Source organism: Protopterus annectens, chromosome 7.part0, assembly GCF_019279795.1.
Source record: "Protopterus annectens isolate FY-2018-M chromosome 7.part0, PAN1.0, whole genome shotgun sequence".
NCBI lineage: Eukaryota > Metazoa > Chordata > Ceratodontiformes > Protopteridae > Protopterus > Protopterus annectens.
Window position 1 is genome coordinate 1,156,824,694 of NC_056739.1, and position 27,360 is coordinate 1,156,852,053.

Genomic DNA, 27,360 nt, shown 5'->3' on the forward strand with positions numbered 1-27,360 from the left:
TAGTAATGGAATTGTTGTGGGGTAATTGTATTCTGTTTATTTTGTTTAACAGAATCAGATTCATAGAAAAGATACCTCTGGTTCCATATCACTGTGAAACATTTGCAGCCACTAATATGCAGACTCTGAGATTTCTGGACTTTGTCAATGCAAATGCTCTGGAACAGCTGGTCTGCACTCCCACTAAGGGTTCAGATATCCTTGACATAGTACTCACAAACATGGGGGAGTGTTGCAACCCTTCCCCCAGTGTAATGTCCTGATTGGTAAGCTCCAATCATAAATTGCTGTCTTTTGAAATAAATGTAACATTAGAACCCCCATGAAACCCTAAAATCCTAAAGAATTTTCCAAGGCGAATTGCCTTCTATTAAGTGATGACATGGGTAATTTTAAAGCACCCCCCCCTAACCCCGAAAAAAGGAGGCCTATGCAGATGTATATATGAATGCCATGTACAACCACTTAAAAAACTGCATAGAAATTGCAGTACCTGATCGAACTATTCCCAGGTCTAGCCGGAAAAACAAGCCACCCTAGTGGACCCCCCTGGCATAAGTAGACTGTATAACAGAAGGACGAAATTTCTGTCAAGAAGTGGAAAGGTGTATTTCAGAGAAAAAAATCTGTATTTAATTTCAACAGGTAAATCAGGGAACTAGTTAATTCTTCAAAACCTAAATACAAGACTAAAATAGCTTCACAAACAAAGGATAACCGCAAAGCATTTTTTAGTTACGTCTGAAATCTTAAGGGAAAATGCTCAACAATGTGGTCAGTTGGCTGTAGATAGCACTATCTATACTCAGCCAGAAGAAATAATAAATCTGCTGGCTGATAAATCCAGCTCATTTTTCACCCCCTCATCACCTCTGGTCACTTACTCATGAAATACTCCCTACTATTCCTTAGCTTGTTATCACAAAAGAACAGGTTGTCACTAAGCTGTCTAAAGCTAGAAACCTGGCATCAGTGTTCCCTGATGGAAGCCCAGGGTCCCTATTAATTAGCTTGAAAGATAACCTAGCAGACCCACTCGGATTTCTGTTTAACCACAGTCAGCAAACAGGCTTTGTTCCAGTAGAGTGGAGAACAGCAGCAGTCATCCCTCTGCACAAGAAGGGACCATCAGCTGACTCAGGAAACTACCAAGCCATAAGTCTGTCTAGCCTCCTTTTCAGGGCTATGGAAAGGATAATCATGGACCTGATTAACAATGACATAGGAAATTTCCAGACTCTAGACCCAGCACAGTTCGGCATCAAGGGCAAGTTCTGCCTGCTCAATCTGGTGGACGTCAACAAAGCCATGGATGAAGGTAAGACAGTGCATATTGCCTCCCCTTCACCTGGCCAAGGTATTTTACACAATACCCCACTTGGGCATTATAGGTAAAGTAACAAAATTGGGCATAAACCTTTACATCACCAGATGGATAGTCAAATGGCTCATGGATAGGACATGTGGGATAATCTTTATCCTAAAAAGGCCAGTCACCAGTAGAGTACCACATGCTCAGTGCTGGGACCCCTCCTGTTCAGGATAAACTTCAGATGTCAAGGCAAATGTAGATGGCCTTTGGCTTACCAAGTTTGCTGATGACTGGCTGCAAGTCGGGGGCAGTCATTGACTCCCCAACCAATGTTGATATCCTGCAGAAAGGTCTGACTCAGACTAATGATTGTTGTCAGAGCCATGGCCTCAAGCTAAAAGTGAAGAAGTGCATAACAATGCCCTTTGGGAAATCAAATACCCCTGTAAATTACAATATTGATAGCATTCCCCCAAGAGTGGACTTAATGGCGAGAGATCTGGATATTCAAGATAGATAGTAATCTGAACTTTGAACATCATGTGTCCACGATGGTGAGGAAATCCTTCTGTGTGGCTCAGCTTATAAGTAAGGGCATGGCATGCAGATTTAAGGATAGCATAGCACCACTGTAATCGGCCCTCATCAGACCAGTAATCGAGTACAGTGCTCCCTTTGGCATAGACCTCAGGCACCTGGAACAGTTGGAGTGTCCTGAGAGGTTTCTCACCAAAAAAATGCAAGGTATAACCAACATGTTATATGCGGACCGATTAAAAGGCCCTATCACTGTATTCAGTTTCCTACAGATTACTGAGGGTCAATCTTTGCCTGACCTACAAGGCAGTCTCTGGCCCAGCTCTGATGGAAATGTTGTATAGTCGCAAAACCAATTGCACAAGAGTTACCTGCTCCAAAGATCTAAACCTGATCTCTGACATGGATAGGTCATGCTGAAAAAACAGGTATGTGTCCCAGGGAATTCCCCTCCTCCGGAATAGGCTTCCTGTTCACATGAGGCAGAGCCCTTCCCTTACCATCTTCAAGTGCAACCTGGACAAATGGTTGGAAAATAGCAAATTTACTCCTGAGGTGGCACCCATGTCCCACAGATGTGATCTGTAAAAATTCCCAAAACTCCACTTGCTGACCCTTGTTATCTTTCCTCTGGGGTAAAATCTGGGTAAAACTGGCTAGACTTGTAAGGGCCATTAACCTAGTAATCTCCTATGAATAAGTACTTTTCCAAGATCTAGCAGTAGTGTTGTATTACTGTTGTCTTGATAGTGCAGCTTTGGGAGCATTGTTATGTTAGATTGTTGAGACCCATCCCACCAGTTTCTGTCTTGATGTTAGTTCTTTGGCCTTGTAATTCATATATGTATAAGCATGCAGATGGAGTGAGAGATCTGATGCAGAAGCTACCTTGGCCCTTGTTTGCTATTTCAGATGGGCATTTCATCTTGGAAACAGATTTGTCATGATAAGCTTTGTATATGTTGGCATTGCATTTTACAGTGAGTATCCTTCAAAGTTGTTGCTATGACCATGGAGTAATACTAGTTTTGTAAGAAATGTGTCTCCTTTCCCATGCATAGGTTTCCTTAGGTTTTAGTTTTCTCATGAATAATGAGTATGTCTTTATTTTTTTAATGGATTATGTTTAAATTTTTTCTCTTTTCGTAGATGTTATCTACATGTCTGCTGCAGGTAGTATGCTTTGTCAGATTATAAACTCCTTGCTTTTGTTACCTGTCTCTGTGGCCCGTCCATTGCTGAGTTTCTTATTGGATTTACTGCCTCCTTTGGATCGTCTTAACAGACTCTTGCCAGCTGCTGGTCCTCTGGAAGACCAGGAACTCCAGTGGCCACTTCACGGTATGTAAAGTAAGATGTTACTTGTTAAAAATATTTAACTCTGTAAACTCTGTTCATCATAAACTGCTTGTTTGAAGAAGTGTCATATGAACTTGTATAACTAACAGTGACAGTAAAATTGTGTTAGTCATTAATATTCGGTTACTAAAATGCTCTTTCAGTTCTTTCTAAGATAACTATGGCTTTGAAAAAATGTTCACATGCATGGTGTATTTCATGGGTTACATTTATTTTACACTGGAAAACAGCCATTCTTGTTTCAGGGCTTATGTGTTTAAATAAAGCTGTGCTTCTTTTGATAGATCAGTAATAGGATTCTTTATGTTGTATTTTGAGCTTGCCAACTATTGTTGGTTTAGCCATTTACTAACAAATGCTGTAGTAGAGTGTCACAGCTGTAAATAGGAAGGTTTTTGTTCAGCAGTTCCATTTAAGGAGGGGTACTTGCGTTAGCAGTCCATGTTGCAGCAAGACTTTTTTTCCCCCTTTTTTTCTTCCCTAAGCCTGTGTTAGCAACCAGATTACTAACTATACACCAGCTGCAGAAAAGTCTCACTTTTGGAATATCACGCTATCAGTTCAAATGAAGCAAAAACAGTAAGGCAGCACTCTGTTTATTCGCAAGTCACAAGGTAATGCTTTTGGGTAACACCCTTCATCTGTATGTTAATACCATATTAATCACAGTTTAAATAATCATTCCACTAAAATACATGACACAACCAATATATCCAGGTTTAAATAATCTGGTTAGTATAAAACCCATCTTAGTAGCTAAATAGAAGCAATATAAGTGATATTCTTACACAAACATGAAAAACGTTAGTGAAAATGTTTTACAGAATAATGTGTCTTTAAGTGTTCATAAACACAAACACACACACACACACACACAAACATATGCATGTATAAATTTCATAGCTAGATGTAGGTAAAGTATCTGCATCTGTGCTGTATGTAAAGGTAAGCAGTACAATCTGTGTATAAATGTATAGATTATACTTGTATAATCTGTGTGTTTATAGCCAGTGCATATTCATTCACATCTGTCTGTAGCAGTACACACATATCATTCACTTACATGGAAGTATAGGGAAGCAGGAAAATAAAAAAATGTCTGTGTGATTTCTTAAATTGTATTTTTAACCTGTTTTTTTTAATCTGTTTTTTTTTTTAAAGTCCCACTTGTCAAGTTTTCTGTTTGTCATTGATCATTGCCAGCTGTGTTGTCATGGGGGGGATAAAGCCCTGATTGCAACCCAGGTGATTTAAGTACATCTCGTAGCTTAGGCACCTGTTGAAGTTCATGTGGGGAAAGAGGAGCCAAAAGGAATCATGTGTTCACCTCTTTTTGGGAGCTGTGTGAAATGTGGGTACATGTGTGTGGGCACAAGACTGATTCACTAGTATTGTATTGATACCTGGACTCTCTAATGACTAGTGCATTCGATGTGTGGGTAAAGAGAGGCATGTCACCATGCAACTAGGTGGAGATGTTCTTCGTGTTTCACTGTTGCAGTCATTGCATTTGGGTTATCTGCCTGCAGGTAGCCCTCAGCCGGCCTAAATATCAAAGTCTTGGGTCCTGCGTCGGATGCTGTCTCATCTTCCATGATGTCAGGTAGTCAGGGGTATAAAGCAGGCAGCTGATGCCATTACACCAGTCTTTCTTGCTGCGCGGTGCCCGAAGCAGAAGCAGTTCGCAAGTGCCGGTTGGCCGACTCCTGAAATTTTCGTTTGAGTTTCAGAACCGAAGTCTTCAAAAAAACTAAGTACCCCATTGGGGATCCTTTTTCTTGCTGTAAACCGATGTCAGTAAAAGTTAACAATTGTATTACCTGTGGAAAGCAAATACCTCATAAAGATTTTCATTCGTACTGCATTCCTTGCCTAGGCCTAGACCACGACGTCCCATGCTGTTGGTTTTTTGCCTTATTCAATCCTCGAACTATTTGTAGTCTGTTCATTTTTGGTTCAAACTATTTTGGTACTCTAATTATCCAGAAAAGGCTTCGGCAAGCCATCCGACTACCGACATTCCAAAAAAACATGAAGATAAAGACAGAGACAGACTGCATAGATCCAAAGCTGCCGACAGCACCAGTTCGCCGGTACTCAGGCGCTTTTGCAGACCCTGATACCCGCTACTTCAGATTCGCAGGCCTCTACTGAGACCCATTCAGATTCTGGTATGCCACGAGATGCTTCTTCGATTATGGAACCTGCAGATGTCTCTACCTTGGATGGGCCCGGAGCCGCTGTGCAGGCACCGGCTTCTGAGGGTGTATTCAGGCCTACGGACTTGCATTATAAACCAAAGCCATCTTCTTCTTCAAGGCCTAAAACTCGACCCACGCCTAGAAAACTGACGTCCAAACTGCATGGTCAGGCCCATATGCCTAAAAAACAAATTGATAAGAATGGCTGAAGACCGTATTACTCTAATTAGGGGAAGCCAGCCTTCACCCTCTAAGAGACCTAGAACTGATTTTACTTCTGATTCTTCTGATCAGGATTCTGAAATTTCTGTTTCTTCTGATTACCAGGATTTGCCCTTATCTACCTATGAGGATTGTGATGCAGAGGACTCCATACCCTCTGCTTCCCCTCCAGAAGATTTTTCTTTTGGTGAAACCTTGCACACTCTTAGGGAGCATTTCCGCAGGGAAAGCCAGGATTACTGTGACTCCAAAATGAGGCTTAGGGAATTCTTACTCCTACCTCAACATAGGCCTTTAGCTATCCCCCCTGTCCTGGACCTTGTAGATGATGCCTTCCTGGAATCTAGCCTGGCCCTAGACACTTTACCTCCTGCTCCCAGGAAACCTGACAGGTAGTACAGAGTACCTGACTCTCACAAGTTTCTTTTCAAGAATCCTACTGCTGACCCAGAGACCATTTCACAAGGACCTAACAGCATTATGGCTACTACTGTCAAAAACCCTACCCCCTCTGATACAGATTCCAGGGCCTTGGACAGATGGGGTAAGAAGGTATACACTTCTGCTACTTTGGCCATTAGGGCCTTAAATTGCCAGTTTCATATGTTAAAGTATCAGCAACATATTATGGGACTATTTAAACAGAAAATGATGTTGATTCCTGACTGTGCTGAACATAAAGAATTCTGCTGAACAAGTTGGTAAACACACTTTGCAATGTGGTTTTGCCTCTTTAGAAGCATCTTGCAGGGCTGCTGTCACTGGATCTGTTCTTAGAAGGCATGCTTGGCTTAAGGAGCAAAATCTGCCAGATCATGTTAAAGCCAAATTACTGGATGCTCCCTTAAACCAAGACCGCCTGTTTGGCAACAAAGAAGAATAAGTACTTAAAAAGATGGAGGAAAAAGCTAAATCTATTCAGACTGTTAAAGATTTCCTGCAAGTAAAGCCTCTCAGATTTAGTAGGCATTGGCCTTCTAAGAATTGGTCTTTTTCCTGTCTCTTCCAGGCTTTCTTAGTGCAAACCCAGGAAAAGCAGACCACCTAGGCTACAGTCTCAAGATACTCACAGGCCTAAGCAGTGGGGGGCTCCCACTTCAAAGCTGGAAATAGTAAGACACCCCCCTATGTTAAACTGTCACAATGACTTAACTTTAAACCTTCCCTGTCCTGCTCTACTGCATGTTCCCTTAGGGGGAAAGATCGCACTGCATGCAAAAAACTGGGAACTCATTACCCAGGACAAATGGGTTTTAAATATAGTTTCCCAAGGATACAGATTCCACTTCCACACCTTACCAACCCCAAACGTTTGGCCAGACCTACCCCCGAATCAGTGGGTAGAGGCTCAGCAGCAGGTTCTTTCTCTTCTAAGTATCAGGGCTATTCAACCTGTCCCAGCAGAAGAAAGGGGACAAAGTTTTTACTCAAGACTTTTCCCTGGTACCCAGAAAAGACAGCCCCTGGCGTCCTATCCTGGACCTCTCTATTCTAAACACCTTTTTGGTAATCCCAAAATTCAGAATGCTAACACTTCATCAGCTGCTTCCTATGCTAGGCAAAGGTGCCTGGTTGGCAACCTTAGACTTAAAGGAAGCTTGCCTGCACATTCCAGTAAGGGAATCTTGCAGGAAATACCTACGCTTCAGAGCAGGCTACATGCATTATCAATTCTCTGCACTTCCCTTTGGCTTATCTACTGCGCCCAGGGTATTCACAAAGTGCCTAGCTCCAGTCATTGCATTTTGCAGGTAAAGAAATATTTCCATACCTGGACGATTGTCTAATTCAGGCAGAAAGCTAGGACATGCTACTAAATCATCTTGCACTTGTAAAGAAACTTCTAACCTCTCTGGGGTATACCATAAATGAAAAGAAATCTCATCTAGTACCCTGCCAACAAAATGTATTCCTGGAGCAAGCTTGAACACAACTTCTCAGATGGCTTACCTCACGCCAGAGAAACAAGTTTATTTGACAACCTACTTCAAACTACTGGCCACAAAGACCCAGCTATCTGCAAGGAAAATCCTGCAAACCCTGGGGTTCATGGCCTCTTGCATTCTACTAATTCCATATGCAAGACTGCATATGAGGAAACTACAATGGTATCTAAAAAGCCTATGGTGTCAACAGTCACAGGATCTGGAATCAATGATTCCTGTCATTCCTTGTATAAAGACCGAGTTCCTTTGGTGGGCAGATGCCTGCTACCACAACAAGAGACTGACATTCATTCTACCCCCTGCCGCCCAAACCCTAACAACAGACGCATCAGACTATGCATGGGGGGCTCACTTGGCAGGGCAGTGCATTCAGGGCAAATGGAACCAGAGTCAGATGCACCTGCATATCAATCAAAAAGAAATGTTAGCTGTACAGAATTCACTGACAGCCTTCAAGGACCACATTCTTCCAGGACAGTTATTGTTAGACAGACAACACCACTGTTATGTGGTACATAAACAAGCAGGGAGGAACCCACTCGTATCCTCTCTGCAGACTAGCCATGGCTCTGTGGAATACAGCCTTGAGCTACCAAGTGCACCTACAAGCTCAATTCCTGCCAGGCAAGCTAAATTCTCTGGCAGATGACCTAAGCAGAAATCTCATGGACCCACACAAGTGGAAAGTGGAACCAAATATACTCAACATTTTGAGAAACAAATGGGGGAGCCCAGAGATAGACCTGTTTGCCTCCCCTCAGAACTACCAATTGGACAAATTCTGCACAAGGACTCCCCACAGCCAAGCTTGGAAAGTGGACGCCCTGTCCTTCACATGGGAAAGCCTCTCAGTTTATGCCTTTCCCCCTCTGCCTCTCCTGCCAAAAGTTCTGCTAAAGATCAAACAAGACAAACCAAGGACAATACTGATTGCACCAGACTGGCCACGCCAACACTGGTACCCCTTCTTACGCAGTATGTCACTGCTGGATCCATGGCACCTGCCTCAGACCCCTTCCCTGCTGTCCCAGCAGGAGGGCCAGATTCTGCTCCCCCAGCTTCAAACCCTGAACCTTGCAGCCTGGCTAATTCCCTCAGCTCTCCAATAGCATCACTCAGCAAGCAGGTGCTAGATGTTATTCTGGAGGCCAAGAGGCCTTGTACTAGGAAATCCTATGCTGAAAAATGGAAACGATACTGTGCCTGGAGCCAGACTCAAGGGTTGGGCAAAACAGTGCCCAGCTTACTGCATATTCTTCAGTACTTAATAGAGATGCTCCACAAGGGCCTTTCCTTCTCATCAATTAAAATTCATGCCTCAGCCATTTCAGCACATTATAATACTGAGCCACCCCTCTTCTCTCACCCCCTGCTGAAACAATTCCTCAGAGGGGCCAAACATGTAAGACCACCCAGGAGAGCCCTACCCCAGCCTGGGACCTTAACTTTGTATTGGAAAAACTCACTCTTCCTCCTCCTGAGCCAGCTGCAACTGCAGAGTTGAAATTCCTTTCTTGGAAAACTGCTTTCCTCCTAACCATCACTTCAGCAAGAAGAGTGTCTGAACTTCAGGTCCTCATGGCAGTAGAGCCCTTCATCATCTTCCATGCTGACAGGGTGTCCCTCAGGACCAACACTTCCTTTATGTCCAAGGTGGTATCCAGTGTGGCCCTTAATCAGTCCATTCATTTGCCTACCTTTTTTCCTAATCCACAGAACAAAGGAGCATGAATACTGCACTCTTTGGACGTGCACAGACAACAAAGATTTTATTTGGACAGGACTAAGCCTCTCAGAAAAACTGAACAGCTGCGAGTTGCCTTTGCTGCAGGGTCAGAGGGGAAGGCCATTTCAAAGCAAACCATTTCTAAGTGGATAGGCCATTGCATTCTTTTCTGCTGTAAGCAACATGGAAAACCTACCCCTCAGGGGATAAGATCACATTCCACCAAGGCTGCATCTACCTCTACAGCCTTTCTCAAAAGTGTCCCTACCAGGGACATCCTAGAAGCTGTACCTGGAGCTCTGTACATACCTTCACCAAGCATTACCACCTGCCTTTGTTTTCTAGGGTTTAATAGCTGGTCTTATTGCTGTCTAACTTCCTTCTCCCTGACTTAGCTTTGGGAATCTACCCAAATGTAATGACTGCAACAATGAAACATGAAGAACATAGTACAGTTGTGTACACTTACCGTAAATGTAGATGTTCGAGTGTATTCACTGTTGCAGTCCTGGTTTCCCTCCCTCCAGCCCCCTGACTTCTCTTGGCTATACCTTTCTTCTTGTTTAGTGTATTTCAGCTTTCTGGTGTATTTGCTTTTTGTTGGAGGTGTAACCTTTATATATTTATAATTGCTCCCCATTATGGGGGCACCTGACATCCGGGGCAAGAAAAACTGATGTAATGGCATCGGCTGCATGCTTTATACCCTTGACTACCTGACGTCATGGAAGATGAGACCGCATCCGACGCAGAACCCAAGACTTTGATATTCAGGCTGGCTGAGGGCTACCTGCAGGCAGATAACCCAAATGTAATGACTGCAACAGTGAATACACTCGAACGTCTACATTTATGGTAAGTGTACATAACTGTACTTTCCTTGTGTCAGCATTGTATCATCTTAATGTAGCAGAGAGAAGTTGAGACTTAAAGAGAAAGCCTTAGCTGACCTCCACGCCTCTCCAATGATTGTGTTGGTGTTTATAGCCTAAAGGTCTTAAGTTCCTTCCTGTGTAGAAGGATAAGACCCATCCCAGAAGGATGATGTTCCTAGAGAACCCCCACTCAGTTGTAAATGTTTGACTTGCTGCTGCACCAGATTTTATTATTGTAGAGACAGAAATGTATGACTGAATGTAGGGTTTGGATGATGGCATAGAAGTCAAGGTTTTTATTTCACAAACACAAAGCACAGGGTTTGATTCTCACCTTTGTTTATTGGCTAGATGTGTAATAAACTGCTCACTGATTTGCCTGGTATTTACCTATGAACCTATAGCTGTGTGAGGTTCATGTCACAAAATCCAAATTCATTCCTTTCTCTTCAGGGTACCCACTAGATGTGTTTGTAATTAAGAAATGTGTTGCTGTTTGCTGTGTTCTATCTTGCAGTTTTTGTGAATTGTTGAGGTATGACTGGTTAACAGTGATGTGAATGAGAGATGATTGTTCAGTCTCCTCTGCCTTGCTTAGTGAGAGGTTATGATAAGAACTGTCTGTGGAATGCCTCATCATTTTGGGTGCAGAATATGGTGCTTGGTGATCTTCACTCTTGGGAGGGAGGGGTGGACTTGGTTTAATATATAAAAATCCTGAGATAGGAAGCATGTTTACAGTAATCAGGATGAAGAGTCAGTTGTATTCAGAGTGACTTGGATTCTAAATTACTGCACTAGAATGAATGCATCTGTGGTAATTCTCTATGGTAGGTATAAGTCTTCAAGTCGTTTTGTCCTTAACTTTATAAATCTGGTAGAGTTAGTCCCTTTCTCAGTCCTCAGCTATCTGGAGGGACTTGGAACTTAGCTAACTGGGCTGATGAAGGAGCAGATGTTTTGTCCAATTATTTGTAGGAAAGTAAATTGATAAGTAGACAGCGTCCTTACTGGTGACTTGCCCAGATGCTTTGCTTGAAAAGTCAGGAATGGATTTAAAATTTCTACTGATTTTCTTCATATACATCACTTTTTGCCATAGACCGTTGTACTTGGGACATCAGTCACAGAATGCCCTTTATCCCCTGACTTGTAAAACTCAGTACCCTCCTCCAGGCCAGGTGAGCATCTGCCCTTATAGAACGTCAGGACATTTTGCGTATCAAGTTGACATCTGCCAGTGCTATTTTAGACTTTTGCTGCTGCAGTCTGCAGCATATGTATAGATCCAGTGTTGTCTATTTTTATCCGATTCAACTATGAACCGGATCCAGCCTTTGCACCAGTTTTGAAGTTCTTTGGTTCCAGAGCTCTGACTCCTCCCCTATCCATAATTCTGTAAACTACAGCTTTAGATCTTATTTGCTCGCCGAGGTGTTTGGTCATGCTTTCGAGGGCTCCAAGTTACAAGTGCAGTTTCTAAAATTTATATGCTTTGTGGAAGATCTCCATAGCATCTTCCCTTACCGAGAGAGTTTTCAATCTCTCTCTCTAGTTTCTTAATTGTATTAGTAGTAGTAGTTTTAAAATAGAGTTTAGCTGTGTTTTTCCTAGGTGTATGTGTTAAAATAATTATAGGTATACTTGTATGATAAGTTCTTAGGATTGTTAAATAGTACGCCTGTCATGTAGCTAATAGGTTCATAGGTAAGTACTAGGCTATCTGCCCTAGGGCATCTATAAGCCTAGCCAGAATGTGTTGGCTTTTGCCGCTCCCTTAGATTAGTTCCCTGTGCCTGGGTCCAGCAGAGCCATTAGTTCCTTGTGCCTTTGTCCAGCAGAGCCACTGCAGTGATCCCTGGGGCAAATTTTCTGTTTCCCATCCACTCGTCAAGGTTTCTCTTGAAGAGTGTTAGTGAGAGGCTCTGCCTAATGTAGATTGGAATCCTGGTCCAAAGCACGGGGAGTCTCTGGGGCAGGAATCTATCCCTCGTTGTGGTGAGGTTTAGATCCCTAGAGCGTGTGGCTCTTGGGGATTTGTTTTTTTTTTTTAGGTGGAGCATGTCCATCAATTCTGTGTTGGACATGGCCTTGTATGTCAGGCAGAGATCACCTCTGAGTAAGCTGTATGCAACCCGAGTACAGCTGGAGTTTCTTCATTCGAGCTACATAGGGCATATGTTTGAGGTCAGTAATCCTCTTGGTGAGGTACTTCTGTGGTCTTTCCAGCTGTTGCAGGTGTCTTGTAAGATACATCCCAAATGGGGCGTTGTACTCTATGATGGGTCTGATGAGTAGAGGGGCACAATAACCTCTTTTGTCCTAGATGTGAACTCTTTTGTAATTAGGTGGGCCACATAGAAGGATTTTCTAACCACCTTGGCAATATGATTACCAAAGGAGAGATTACTATCCACTTAGGTCCCCAGATCCCTTATTACATTTTCTGTATTTAGGGGACTACCACATATGTGGTAGTTTGTGTGTACTTTTCCAAAGGGGATGACTATGCACTTTTTGGCATTTAGCTTGTGGCCATGATTTTGACACCAGGTATCCGTCTCAGTGAGACCCTTCTGGAGGATGCCTGTATCAGCTGGAGAGTCAATTATGGCCCCCAGTTTGCAGTCGTCTGCGAACTTGGTCAGCCATAGTCCTGTGCTGGCCTGTACCTCTGAGAAGTATATACCGAACAGGAGGGATCCCAGGACTGAGCCCAGGGTGACGCCACTTGTAACTGGTTTAGAGTCGGACCTAGAGCCTGCAACTCTCACCATGTGGGTTCTATCCGTGAGCCAGTTGGCCATGTGTTTTATTAATTATTTAGAGTTTTTTTATTGCCTGTATTATATACACACTGTGTGTATATATATATATATATATATATATGTATATATATATATATATATATATATATATATATATATATGTATATATATATATATATATATATATAGAGAGAGAGAGAGCGAGAGATGTTGATAAATGTGTGTGTGTGTGTGTGCGTGTGTGTATATATATATATATATATATATATATATATATATATATATATATACATACACACACACACACACACACACACACACACACACACACACATATTAGGCTTAGGTAAATAGTTATATAGCTATTTGGGTCAGCCGTCGTTGACATGCATTTGTGTGTGTTCACTCTTCCTCCATGGCTGACAGTCAGAGTTTGTAAAAGTGCATAGTGAGTGGGTATAAGTTGTCACCTCAGGACCCATATTCCCTTAGTGCTAATTGTTTAGGTGCCGCATATCTTGACACTTTTTATTAGACTTGTGCTTTTATTAGACTTGTGCTTCCTTTTAGCACTTGAGCCTTACAAACAAGATGGGAAAAGCTTATGGCTGCTGTCCCTTTTTCATCCTGTTCTGCAACTTCTCCCCAAGCCGGGGACACGAAATCTACATAAAAGGCATGCAAAGGTAAAGACAAAGAATTAAAACAGGACATTACCAAGGAAGAGTCTAAACAGAGAAAAATTAGACTCTGAGAAGTCCTGTAAGCAGTCTCCTGATCTGTCTTCAACTTCAAGATCAGATCCCCCGGTACCAAGATTATCTGAGCCGACAGTGTTGAGGCACAGTACATCTCCTATTCAGTCTGGGTTTTCACTGGATCCAGTTAGCCCCAGACTGCATTCTCTGATATTTCAAGAAAGGAGATTTTCTAGATCACCATCAGTGGAGTCACCATCTGGTCATTGAGAAGTATGACCAAACTCTTCATTGACAGAGACTTGAGAACATTTTTCAGGATGCAGATACAGCTCAGGGTTCCCTTGGTAGCATCATCTGGGAACATACCTTATGCTGGTCCATCTACCCCTCCTCTGGTCTCCTTTCTAGAACCAGTCTGCCTGTCGGTGGCAGTAGTTTCAGGCCTGATTTGCCCCCAAACACCTTTGCTGGAGCCTGGCAGTAGTTTCAGGCCTGATTTGCCCCCAAACACCTTTGCTGGAGCCAGTAACTCAGGTGAATTTGACTCCCAACAGGTTTCAATCCCCTTTTGCATCTGACATGGTCAGAAGATAGATCCTTGGTCCATCTCGCTAATAGGGAATGTAGGACTATGGATCACTTTGGGAAACAGACATATGCTTCAGTGACTTTTGAACTGAGGACACCGAATTATTTATCTCATGTCACTAGAGTTCAGAAAGGCAAATGAGACAAAATCAGAATCCTTACCAGGAAACTGCTGGTGATAGACCTCACCATGGCAGAAGAGGTAACAGTAATGGATGTCACCCTAGAGACAGAGTTGGACTGCACAACCAGGGCTTTCATTGACCATGCTCTGAAAAGCCCTTTCACCGCTCTTCAAGGGTTGTCAGACTGTTGCATTCTGGAGGTAGTGGGGTTATTTCTGCACCCACAAGCCTGGCGAAATATAATCACAGATTCATGGGTGCTAAACATAATTTCCAGAGGTTATTCTATCCCATTTTCCTTTTCCCCTGTCAAATGGAAGAAAGTTCCCGATGTTCTGCCAGTCAGTGGAATAGGAGCGTGCAACAGCAGAAGTTTTCAAGCTGCTAAGAAAAAGTCTTATCCAGCTGGACCCAGAAGCCCCGCCAGAATCTACAGTCTACTCAAGGATCTGTTTAGTACCCAGGAAAACAGGGGGCCTCAGACCCATTGTGGACCCAAGTCATTTGAATCAGTATGTCATGCAGACAAAATTCCAGATGGTTACATTTCAGATGTTAACTTGTCTCTCTCGCCTTCATTCTTGCTGGTTGGGGTTTGGAGCCGACCCTCGGCTCCGACTCGGCCATATTCTAAAGCCCGAGAGCTACTTACTGGCTTGAGGCCTCCCTATATCCCACAATGCCTGGCGCTAGACCCACAGATCTCGTTTGCCGCTTCAGCTACGAGGTTGAGCTTCACTGGCTCAGGTCGTATTAATTTTTTGTATTTTTAGTAGTTAAACTGTTAGTGTATATTTTTCAAATCTTTTGTTAAATCAGAGTAGTACTGTAGATTAGTCGTAGTTTCCCTGTCTTTTTCTGACCCTTAGGAAACTCGTTTTTACTTAGAGTGTTTCTCCCCTCCCCCCCATCTCCCTAAGTAGGCAGTTTAAGTTAGAGGCTATCCCCTTCCCTTTTATATTGTTTTCAGTAGGAAGTAGTGTTTAGCCTTTGTAGTCTAAGATCATAGTCTCTTAGTTTTTGTTAGTATAGTTACTTAAAATTTTTGTGTGAAGGTGTGGGATTAGTGTGTGTGTGTGTGTGTGTGTGTGTGTGTGTGTGTGTGTGTGTGTGTGTGTGTTTTTTTGCACTAGTCTAAAAGTTTCATCCATCGGTATTCCTTTTATTTATAACATGTCAAAGGATACCAAGGTATCAGGGTTCAAGACGTGTGACTCGTGCTGTCAGAAAATGTCTCTGACAGACAGTCACACCACTTGTGTTTATTGTTTGGGTTCCCTACACCTGCAGGACTCTTGCTCGGTATGTCATGCCTTTAGTCCGAGAGTCCTGCAGGAGCGTAGGAGCAAGTTAATTCTGAGGGGTTTACTAAAACCCGAGGGGTCTCAAGCAAAGTCTCAGCCAGCTAAAACCACTAAGCCCACCAAGCCGTCGGCTCCCAGTACGGAGCCGTCACCAGGTGGAGCATCTGCTTCAATTTCGGTTCCGGCCAGGACCGAAATATCAAAATCTCTCTCGGCTCCGACCTTGGTGTCGGAGCTGTCAGGGAGCAGTAAGCGATCCAGATCGCCATCCCTGGAGTTGATTTGCTCGGCTCCAAGATCACCTTTGCTACGGTCTGAACGGAGCCATAGGTCCCACTCTTCTCGGTCCTCGAGGCTGTCCGATCATGACTTGGAGAGAGTGGTTAGTAGACTCCTCAAATCGCAGGCCCTGGCTAAAATGTTAACTAGCCCTCCTCATCAGGCTGTGGCTGCTCCTTTTTCTGAAGTAGTTCCTCCTCCGACTCCTCTTGTCAGTTCGGAGCCGGAGCTTGTTGGGTCTCGGATCTTGGAAACGTCGGCACCGATGCTTCCCCTTTTGGCTCTGATTTCTTCAACGGTTCCGTCCTTGGAGGGATCTGGGCTCCAAGACTCCCTCGTCGGCTCTGAGGGGGCGAGTGGCATCGGACCCTTGTCCGACCCCGTTTGCTTCGGCGCAGGTAAGCTCGGCTCCTACATCAGCCTCGGAGCCGTCCCTTTCGGTGCCAGAGAGGATTCCCATCTCCTCGGAGCGGGGGCCCTCTTTTGTGCCGGACAGGGACACCTTTGAGGTCATGAGGAGCGTGCTGACTTCTGAGTCTGCACCTCGATCAGCCCCTTCAGCTCCTCCCCCCAGGGTGCCTGCTTCGGTCTCTGCCCCTCCTCCAGACCGCAAGTGATGGGGATCGAACGCTCCATGTCACCCCACTGGGTGTATCTTCCTCTTCCGAGGCCTCCCCTGAGATTTCAGAGGAGCCCCCTTGAAAGAGGAAATGTAAGAGGAAACATGTTGACTCCCCAGAGTTGGTCACGTCAGATACTGACTTGGAGGATTCGGAAGGGTCCCCAAGATCCCCCTCTGAAGATGTCTCTTTCTCAGACATCCTTGAGATCCTTAAGCAGAGGGGGAACTGGTCTGCCCTTAACCCTTCTGAGGACGAGTCGGTATACTTGGATGCCTTTGGTTCTCGCCCCTCCATCTCCTGGGTGTCTCTGCCTTTCGATCCATTAATGGAAGTGGTGGCTCGGAAGGCGTGGTCAGCTCCGGACACACTGGAACCAACCCCTCGCAGGCCCACTAAGTTTATCACGGCCCCCCAAGATAAACAGTTTCTGACAAAGGGTGTCCCCGTTGATGCCATGGTGGTAGCAGCTGCCACGAAAAAGGAGTTGGCTGACACTTCTGTACCTGTCCATCCCCCTAATAAAGAGTCTAGGACGATGGATAGATACGGGAAGCGGATGTTTTCCTCAGCGACCTTCTCCATGCGGTCGCTGAATTATTTGTGCCACTTCACCCGTCTTCAGAGGGATCTCCTCAAGGAGCTAGGAGATAACCCTGCAAGATCCATCAGCTGTGGGGGCTCAAGACAAGATAAACTCCCAGCTGGCGACTCTTAATTCTATCGTTAACTCCTCCATGTGGCTCATTTTGTATGCGGCTGATTGGGCGAGTAGAGCCGCAGGCACAGGCGTGGCTTTGAGAAGGCATGCCTGGATGCGGTTATGTAACTTAGCTGATCCCTTCAAGGCGTCTTTCACCAACACCCCTTTTGATGGTTCGGCTCTGTTTGGACCTCAGATGGAAGATACACTTACCAGGTGTGAGCAGGAAGGCAAGACTCTCTCTGCCGTTGGAGTCCGTTTTTCCACTCCCTCTAGACCATACCGTAAGGGTCAGAAGAGTGGGAAGATGTGATTCCGGAAACCCCAGGGAGCCGTGCCTGACACACGTGGCAAGTTTCCCTCCAGAGGCAGAGGAGGGAACAACAATAGGCGCCGCCCGCGGGGCAGAGGGGTTCCGCAGAATCAGGGCAGCAGAGAATCTTTCTCTGACAAGCCCTTCCAGCACCCCTGAGGGGCTTGCCCGGCTGTCCGCCTTCGGAGGCAGTCAGGGGAAGGTTGTCTCTGTACCCAGAAGCCTGGCATCTCATCACTCGAGACAGATGGGTACAGTCTATCATATCCGGAGGTTACAAAATCCTGTTTGTCCACACTCCCTTAAAGTCAAACAACCCCATCCCAGATGTTCCACCCAGTCTAAGGGAGCAGGCAGTACAAGAAATTTCAAGACTGCTAAAAAAACGGGCCATCCAACAAGTCCCAGCAGACCAGCAAGGATCCGGAATTTACTCAAAGTTCTTTTGGTACCAAAGAAGACAGGGGACTGGAGACCCATTTTGGATCTCAGCAGACTAAACAAGTCTGTTCAAAGAATGAAGTTCCGGATGGTCACGCTTCAGTCCATTCTACCCTTTTTGGGTCAGGACAATTGGATGTGCTCCATAGATCTTCAGGATGTGTATTACCACATCAAAATGGACAGGCGTTCCAGAAGGTTTCTCTGCTTCCGGCTGGGAGCCAGTCATTACAAGTTCAGAGCCCTGCCCTTTGGTCTCACCACAGCCCCCAGGGTGTTCACCAAATGCATGGCAGTGGTTACCGCTCACCTGAGACAGCAAGGATTCCAGGTGTTTCCATATCTAGATGACTGGCTCGTTACTGCTACCACCAGACATCAATTGCTAAGAGCTAGGGATTATACCATCCAAACATGCTCCAACCTAGGTATCTCAATAAATTTAGAAAAGTCTGCATTGTCGTCTTGTCAGTCAACCTTTATAGGTGCAAGATTAGATACAAAAGATCTGTCTGCAAGGCTTCCAGTAGACAGAGTGGCAGACATTCGCCGACATGTACAGGTATTATTAGGATGCAGAAAGATTCAGGCCAGATTCGTCCTAAAAACCTTAGGTCTCATGGCAGCAGCGATCATATTAGTTCCCCTGGCTCGTTTTCACTTGAGGATTTTCCAGTGGATGCTTTTCACCCAATGGTCCTCTCAACAACTTCCTTTGTCTCACAAGATAATAATCACACAGTCATGCAAAGACCACTTGGCTTGGTGGATGGTCTCTCCATCAGTACCCCAGGGCAGACCATTAGTCCTTCCTCCTCCAGTTGCCACGATGACCACGGATGCCTCCCTGATTGGGTGGGGGGGGCATTTTCAGGGCAGGACTGTCCAGGGCACCTGGCAACCCCACGAGTACCACTTGCACATAAACGTCTTGGAGATGAGGGTGGTGCTTTTAGCGTTGCAAGCTCTTCAGAACTCTTTACCCACTGGAACCATTGCAATTCAGACAGACAATATGTTTGTAGTGTGGTACATCAACAAGCAGGGCGGAACCAAGTCATATCCCTTATGTCGAGAAGCACTCAGACTATGGCAGTGGGCGATCTCCTCTCAACGGTTTCTGACGGCAACGCACATCCCTGGGAAGTCCAACGTCATAGCGGACAGGCTAAGCAGAGCTATTCTCATGCCTCACGAGTGATCTCTCAACCGGACAGTAGCGGACAGAATCTTCCGCAAATGGGATCAGCCTTGCTGCAACCTTTTCGCAACTCCTCTCAACAGCAAGTACGACAGTTTCTTCACTCTCTTCCCTCTTCCCAGACACTCCCCCAGAGACGCTCTAGTTCACAATTGGCCCCAGGGACTTCTGTATGCATTCCCACCCTTTCCACTAATTCCCAAACTAATTCAGAAAGCTACCGTGCTGAGTTGCAGGATGATCCTCATTGCCCCCTACTGGCCTCGACAAATCTGGTTCCCATTCCTGCATCGTCACCTTCTAGAGCAGCCTTGGAAACTGGACCCAGTTCCGGACCTCCTGATCCATCAGTCGGGCAGGCTGCATTAGTCTCTTCAGTCTCTCAACCTCACTGCTTGGTTGCTCCACTTCCAACCTTAGCCAGGCTTCCCAGTATTTCCACTTCAGTGCGTGAGATTATCCTTTCCTCGCACAGACCTACAACCAGGAAGACTTATGCTAGTAAGTGGAAACGTTTCTCTTTCTGGACAGAGGCTAGAAATATAGATCCCTTCACTGCCCCTGTCCATAACGTTCTGGACTTCTGAGCAGAACTTTTTTAAGCGGGCTCCTCGTCGGCCACCATTATTGTTTAATTAGCGGCAATCTCTAATGTCCATACGGGCCTGTCAGAAACCAGCATCATGTCCCATAAGCTTTGCAAAGCCTTTCTGAAAGGAACAATCTTTCTCAGGCCTCCAGTGAGAGATCCCCCGCCTCCGTGGGACTTAAATTTGATCCTAGCTTTCTTGATACTTCCTCCCTTTGAACTGGCAGCTTCCTGTTCCTTGAAATTGCTTACTTGGAAAACCCTCTTTTTGGTGGCCATTACTTCAGCGAGGAGAGTTTCTGAACTTCAAGCCCTTTGTGTTCGTCCTCCTTATCTAGTTTTCCATAAGGATAGAGTTTCACTCAGGACTAATCTTTCGTTCCTTCCCAAGGTCCCCTCCGAGAACAATTTAAATCACTCCATCGATCTACCAGGCTTTTTTCCAAATTATTCCAACAAAGCTGAACACAAATTACACCAGTTGGACGTTCATAGGCAATTATGTTTCTATTTGCATAGGACTGAGCAAATAAGAAAATCAGACCAACTCTTCCTGTCCTATGCGGAGGGTAAGCAGGGTCGACCAGTGTCTAAAGTAACCTTATCCAGGTGGTTGTGTTCTATTATTACCCTTATTTATCAGTTGAGGCATAAAGAACTCCCTGCTAAACCTAAAGGCCACTCTACTAGGGCTTTAGCTACGTCGGTAGCCTTTCAAGCAAGACTACCAATGGAAGCCATTTGTGCGGCGGCCACATGGGCCACCCCTCATACCTTCATTTCACATTGTAAATTGGATGTGGCCTCTAGGAGTAGAGCTGATTTTGGTTCCACTGTGCTCAAGAGTCTGTTCCGATGAGCCACCCAGGACTAAGGTGCTAGGGACGCTGTCCCAACCAGCAAGAATGAAGGCGAGAGAGACAACTTAACATTAAGAAGTTATGTACCTACGATAACGTTCCATGTTAGTTGTCTTCTTCTCGCCTTCTTTCTTGCGTCCCACCCTCCATCCCCCTAGCCTAGATGAACCGAGAATAGTCTTCCTACGAGTCTTGTCACTGGCTGAGTCTTTACCGTTTTATGTCCTCTACCTTTTTCTTCAGCCCTCTAGCTGAAGTCTTACTTTTGGGACAGTTGTCCTCTTGTATGATTTTGGTGTTAGGTCTTCCAAACGAGATCTGGGGGTCTAGCGCCAGGCATTGTGGAATATAGGGAGGCCTCGAGCCAGTAAGTAGCTCTCGAGCTTTAGAATATGCCGAGTCGGAGCCAAGGGTCGGCTCCGAACCCCAACCAGCAAGAAAGAAGGCGAGAAGAAGATAACTAACATGAACTTCTTATTCATATTGCCTCTATTGAGGAAGGGTGGATGTTCATCGTGTTATTGCATCCAAATGATGTAGGATCTAGGCATCACGGTCAGTCTGACCAAAAGCTAGCTTAGGCCATCCCAACTAATACAGTTTATTGGATGCCACCTAAAGGCAACCTTACAAATTGCCTGACTTCCAAGCTCTGGGGTGCCTTCCTTCTGCCTCACAGCAGTTCAAGTTCTTCACTGCCCCTGCCCACCAGCCTGGCTGGTCTTTCATCTTTTGGACATAATGATATTGATGATTCGCCTGGTTCCACAAGCCAGATTCCGTATGTGAGCTCTTCAGTGAACATTTAACCATACAGTGGTCCCAGTGATTTCATCCATTTCACTCCAGAATAAGACTTACTCAGATTTGCAGACAGCACAAATCCTGGTGGATAACATCTTCTGTGATACAAGGGCATCCATTCCATGCTTTCACACTGAGCTTGATTGAAGGAAGGACACTGAGGAAACTCACAGCTATAATATATAACATTAAGTATCCTGTTTTTTCTTTATTTTGTTCTTTATTTCTTTGTTATTTATAGCACTTTGTGTACTGTGTATTTTTCTAGCTAGTTTCACTGTGTGTGAGGTATTAACTGGAAATTGTCCACTTTTATTAAGCATCTGTTGGGTTGTTTGTTTCTGATAACTTGTTGCAGTTAAACTCTTTTTTTCTAGAGGCTCCTTTAGCTGTTTAAAACTTTCATTTAAAGGCTCACTGCTGCTTTTGAGCTGTGAAACATTTCTGCAGTTTGTTCTAAGTAGTGGGGATATTTGTAGCATTTCTATATTCAGGCTTGTATTTGGGCCTAGTGTTTGTGGAGGCTGTGTGTCTGAGCACATATTCAGAGACATTGGTTTAGCCAAAGCCATCAGGCATTTCAGTGAGAGAGAATTGTTTGAGGTCATTGGCTGACTGAGGTCACCTGGACTACAGCTTAGACTAAGCACCTCATTGGTTCTATTGAGATTTCTTTCTTAAAAGCTGTCTCAGGTTTCAACTTTCTGTTACCTAGGAAGTTCAGTTGTGAGTGTTCTGCCATTTCACACCGAGCTTGATCGAAGGAAGGACACTGAGGAAACTCGGAGCTATAATATATAACATTAAGTATCTTGTTTTTTGTTTATTTTGTTCTTTATTTCTTTATTTATAGCACTTTGTATACTGTGTACTTTTCTAGCTAGTTTCACTGTGTGTGAGGTATTAACTGGAAATTGTCCACTTTTATTAAGCATCTGTTGGGTTGTTTGTTTCTGATAACTTGTTGCAGTTAAACTCTTTTTTTTCTAGAGGCTCCTTTAGCTGTTTAAAACTTTCATTTAAAGGCTCACTGCTGCTTTTCAGCTGTGAGAAACATTTCTGCAGTTTGTTTTCCACCCTCCCTCCCTGTTGGTATAGTGTTTTTATAGTTGCTGGCTTTGCAGTTGCCCGCCCCTAGTGTAAATTTGATCTGGGACCCTCCTCCCAGTCTAGTGTCATTACCTCATTCTACCCAGTACAGGGAGAACATTTGAGAAGGCCAATCAGCTTAGTTTCTGCTACTCCTTTCTCTTTCCTTTCTCTCTTTCCACTTAATTTTTTTTTATCTGCTTTTACTGTATTTGTGTTTCTTCCTACTTTATTTTGCTTTTGCGTCATCTTAAAAGTACTCAATTGTATTTATTACTGCTGGTGTAACTCATTCTAAGCCTTTTAGTTTAAGCACTTGGGCTTCAGACCAGTTGTTTTACATTAAGAAGGTTTGTGGTCTGCACTGTAGTAGCAGAACAGGTAGCTTACATCCTTCTAAGTTGGGAACTGCTGATTGAGGGCTCAGTGTCTGTTATTCTAAAAGTGTATTAATTCTGGTTTAAGCACTTGGGCTTCAGGCCAGATATTTTACATTAAGAGGGTTCGTGGTCTGCACTCTTGTGGGAGGAGAGGCTGGACTCTGCCCTTCTGAGCTGGGAATTTCTGGTTAAAGGCTTATAGTGCCTGCATATTTGAACTGCTTCTTACTGAAATTGGTACACCTTGTTTGCTGTAGCATAGACTAGATCCAGGCCTGCTGAATCTAGCTTTGTTTGTATGCTTGTTGTTTGTTTGCTTGTTATTTCCCTGAAAAGCTAATTCCACCTAAACGTGGCTTTTCAGCGCTTCTGTGGATCCCTAGTGATATCTGCATTGCTTACTGTACTTATTTCCTTGTTTCACTTGAAAGAAAGTTACGGTTTGTCGTTTTTGCATTTGTTACCTGTAACACATTGCATTCAAGTTACCTGGCACTTGCTCACTAAGTCAGCACTAAAAAATTAAAAGCACTTCACCCTCACAAACTCCCCTAGAGTACCTTGTTCCCCATTGGCCCTTTTTTTCAATTATAAAGGAATTCCCAATACTATTGTAGCATGTCCAAAGGTCAGTTGTCAATCTCCTCTCCGGTCCAGCTGGTGAATCTGGGAATCTTGAGGCAATGTTACAACTGCCTCATGTACCCAGACAACCCTCTCCTCCTCCCAACAAATTCCAACACATGTGAGAGATGCAACCATATAGCCAAACTGGAGGCTAAGCTCTCTCAACTCAGTACTGGCGTAACCAGTCAGGAGGAGAAGGAAACCACACTCACTACAATTCCAGTCTCACATAGACCTACCAGGACAGCAAACCAAACACATAATCACACAAAAACATACTCTGAGGCTCTACATAAAGATCTGCCTAAGCAGCAGAGACGTCCAAAGCAGACACCCAAGCAACCGCTACCCCAAAACAAAACACGTGCAACACATAGCTCACAAAGCCAGAGTGCCGAACAGTCGCAGCCCTCAAGGCTAAACAAGACACCTGATACACTTGTAATAGGTGACTCTATCGTCAGGCACACTGACGTCCCGCTCACCAGGCTGAACAAGGAGAAGGTCACGGTGAGCTGCTGTCGGGCGCTAAGATCCGCCACATAACACAAGCACTCAGGTCACTCCAAGGCAAGTACAAAGTCATTGTCCATGCTGGTGTGAATGACCTGAGACGTACCTCCCTGGACTACATGAAAAGAGACATAGAGGAGCGCTCTGAGCATGTAGCCCAGGCCGGTATGACCCTGACCTTGAGTAGCATCTTACCCTCACCAAGAATGATGCCACAATATGAAGACAAGATGATCAATTTCAACAATTGGCTTAAGTATTGGTGTCATTCAAAGGGGATCCAATGCCTGTCAGCCTGGGATGACATGCTCGACAAGCCACGATGCTTCGCTAGGGACGGCTTGCACCTGTCACCCTGGGCTTTCGGATATTGGCAAAGGCTCTTGCTACCCCCGTAGTGCCTTTTTTAGGCAAGGCTCAAAAGACAAACCCACCTCCATAGGTATCACAAGGGATAAGAAACTAAGAGTAATGCTACTCAATGCCAGAAGTCTAAACCTCAAGATGCACGCACTCGAAACTCTCCTTAGCATGGAGAACATCGATATCTGTGCAGTAACAGAAACCTGGTTCAAGGCTCCCGAGAGCACCCCAGCACTACCAGGTTATACCTCATACCATGCTTTTCGGCCCCAAAACTTGGACCGAACCACAAAAGGAGGGGGAGTATCAATATTCGTCAAAGATACCCACACCTCCAGGTTGGTGGTACAGCACGAAGCATCAGAGACTATCCATGTGCAACTAACAGTGGGTAAAACTGCCTTCCAGTTTATAGCCTGCTACAGACCACCCTCCCAAACCCAGGAACCCTACTCGGCCTTCCTGAGAACACTGGAAAATATGAAGATCTCTCCAAACACCATTATATTGGGCGACTTCAACTACCCAAACATAGACGGGAGCATTACTCTAGCTCCAACACCCTAGCCCAAATGTTCCTAGAATTTATAAACTCAAATGCTATGGAACAACTTGTTACCACTCCCACAAGAGGGGAAAACGTACTGGACCTGATCATCACCAACATGGGGACTCTATGCTCCAGACCAGAAGTGTATCTCTCACTGGTAAGATCAGACCATAAACTAATCTCACTGGATATTCACATCCCGACCCCACCCCCTGCCCAGAAAACCACAGTGAAAAACTTCTCTAAAGCAAATTTCACACTCCTCAAAATCGAGGTGGAATCCTTCAAAGCCCCCGGGCCTGTGGAAAATACGGCCCAGACCGCAGAATCCTTTATAAACGCATTCTATGAACACCTTCAGGAATGCATGGATCATGCAATCCCAAATAAAACCAAGACCCAATCCTCCAAAGGCAGACGTCCTGTCTGGTGGACCCCAGCCAAAAACAAACTACACAATAGAAGGAGGAAGCTACTACATGATAGAGCAAAATCCCAAAAAGGGAAGGCATCTCTGATCAGTATTAGCAAAAAACTACGGGCACTCATAAAATCGTCTAAGGCCAGCTTCGAGAGAAAAATTGCACAGGACACTAAGGATAATCACAAGGCTTTCTTTAGTTATGTTAGGAACCTGGGTGGGAATTCCCAGACATGCTCAGAATTAGTCCAAAATGACAAAAAATACACCGAACCCACAGACATTGCCAACATCCTAGCTGACAGAAAGATTATTTTGTTTGGACTGTCATTCATTTCGAGACGATTTTATTACTGTGAATGTTGTCTTTCATGCACAAGGTTTCAGAAGATGTACTGCAGGTTCTCTAGGAAGCACAGAGATACATCACCCGAAAATTCTACATAGCCAAATGGAAGAGATTAGTTTCCTGATGTCACAAAAACAGGGCACTATGAAATGAAAATTTCCTTTTGACCTAAAGTATGTGTATGAACTCTTGAGTTCATGTCTAGCATACTCCACTATCAAAGCTCACCTGTCAGCCATCACTGCCTGTCTGTCCCTCAGTTCAACTGTTATGTCAAGGCTTGAGGTCAGAGAATTCCTAAAAGGGTTACTGCACCTAAGACCCCCAAGGAAGCTCATGTCCCTTCCTTGGAACCTCAACTTCATACTGATAAAGCTCACTCTGCCACCATATGAGCCGGCAGCTCTTCAAATCTCAAATTCTCCACATGTAAAACTATTTTGCTACTAGCCTTCACTTCTGCTAGGAGTCTCAGAACTGCAGGCACTCACAGCAATTCCACCCTTTCTTATTTTCACAAGGACATTGTGTCCCTGAGGGTTAACTTCTCCTTCATGCCTAATGTGGTGAATGAGATGTCCCTCATCCAGGCAATCAACCTGCCTACTTTCTTTCCCAACCCACATAACAAGGGGAAAATACTCCTGTACTCCCTGTATGTACACAAGCAGCTAGGATTTTATTTGGATAAAACTAAGTCTGTTCTTAAGACAGACCAACTATTTGTCTGTTTCATGGACTCCAAACTAAGCCAGCCAGTATCTAAACAAACCATTGCAATCCTGATCCATCTCCTTTTGTTACTCACACCATGGCAAATCTTTGCCCACCTGCTCTTGAGCTCACTCTTACCAGGGCAATGGCATCCTCTGGGACTTTCTACAAAGCTGTTAGTACCAGGACATTCCTGGAAGCTCCCACCTGGTTTTCTCTATACATTTTCACTAAATATTACAGAATTGATTCCTTTTCTAGATAATAGAACTGCCTTTGCTAGGTCAGGTCTCTCTGGACTCTTGAACAGTTCTTCTCTCCATTAACCATCCTCTCTTCTGTTCCCTTGAGCTCTGAGAATCACCCATTTGTTTGGAGTAGTGAAACAGTGATCTCAGTCAGCACATAGTACAACCGTGCAAGAGCTTGCCTAACAGTAGATGTCCTACTTATCATTGTTTCAGTATTCCTTCCTACCCTGCTACACACTTGGATACCATGCCTTCTCTTAGTGCCTTGACTACAGGACTGTAAGACCAAGGTAGCTCATCTCACTCCCTGTTTAGCACCTCCTATTTGATGAGTCTCTCTCTCAGGTCTTCAGGCTGCTGGCATGGAGATAGTCTGAGGATCTGCGCTCATATGTCCACCTATACACCCCTATGCTTGTGAGCTGAGGTCATATGTTGAGCTTTGGTACCCTGGCCCAAACGTCAGCAGTGAACCCTCAGCTGTTTTGTATATTGCAACAGTGATCAGTAGGATTTTACTTTTATGGCAAGTCTTTACATAACTGTACTATCTGTTTGTCTTCTCGCAGAACAGACAGCTAAAGAAATTTTGATCCAGGCTTCCTTGCAAAGAGGCCTGGAAGACAGAT

The 27,360-nt window shown here is 44.6% G+C and overlaps 1 protein-coding gene across 5 annotated transcripts in view; it reads left to right on the forward strand.

Annotated features, from left to right (window-relative positions):
• Positions 1-27,360, forward strand: part of HERC1 (HECT and RLD domain containing E3 ubiquitin protein ligase family member 1) — a 3,987,333-nt gene that overhangs the window by 948,126 nt on the left and 3,011,847 nt on the right. For all 5 annotated transcript variants that reach the window (XM_044077739.1, XM_044077741.1, XM_044077740.1 and 2 more), the window contains exon 17: positions 2,999-3,190. In XM_044077739.1, coding sequence (XP_043933674.1) covers positions 2,999-3,190 — 192 coding nt within the window. The remainder of the gene's footprint in view (positions 1-2,998; positions 3,191-27,360) is intronic.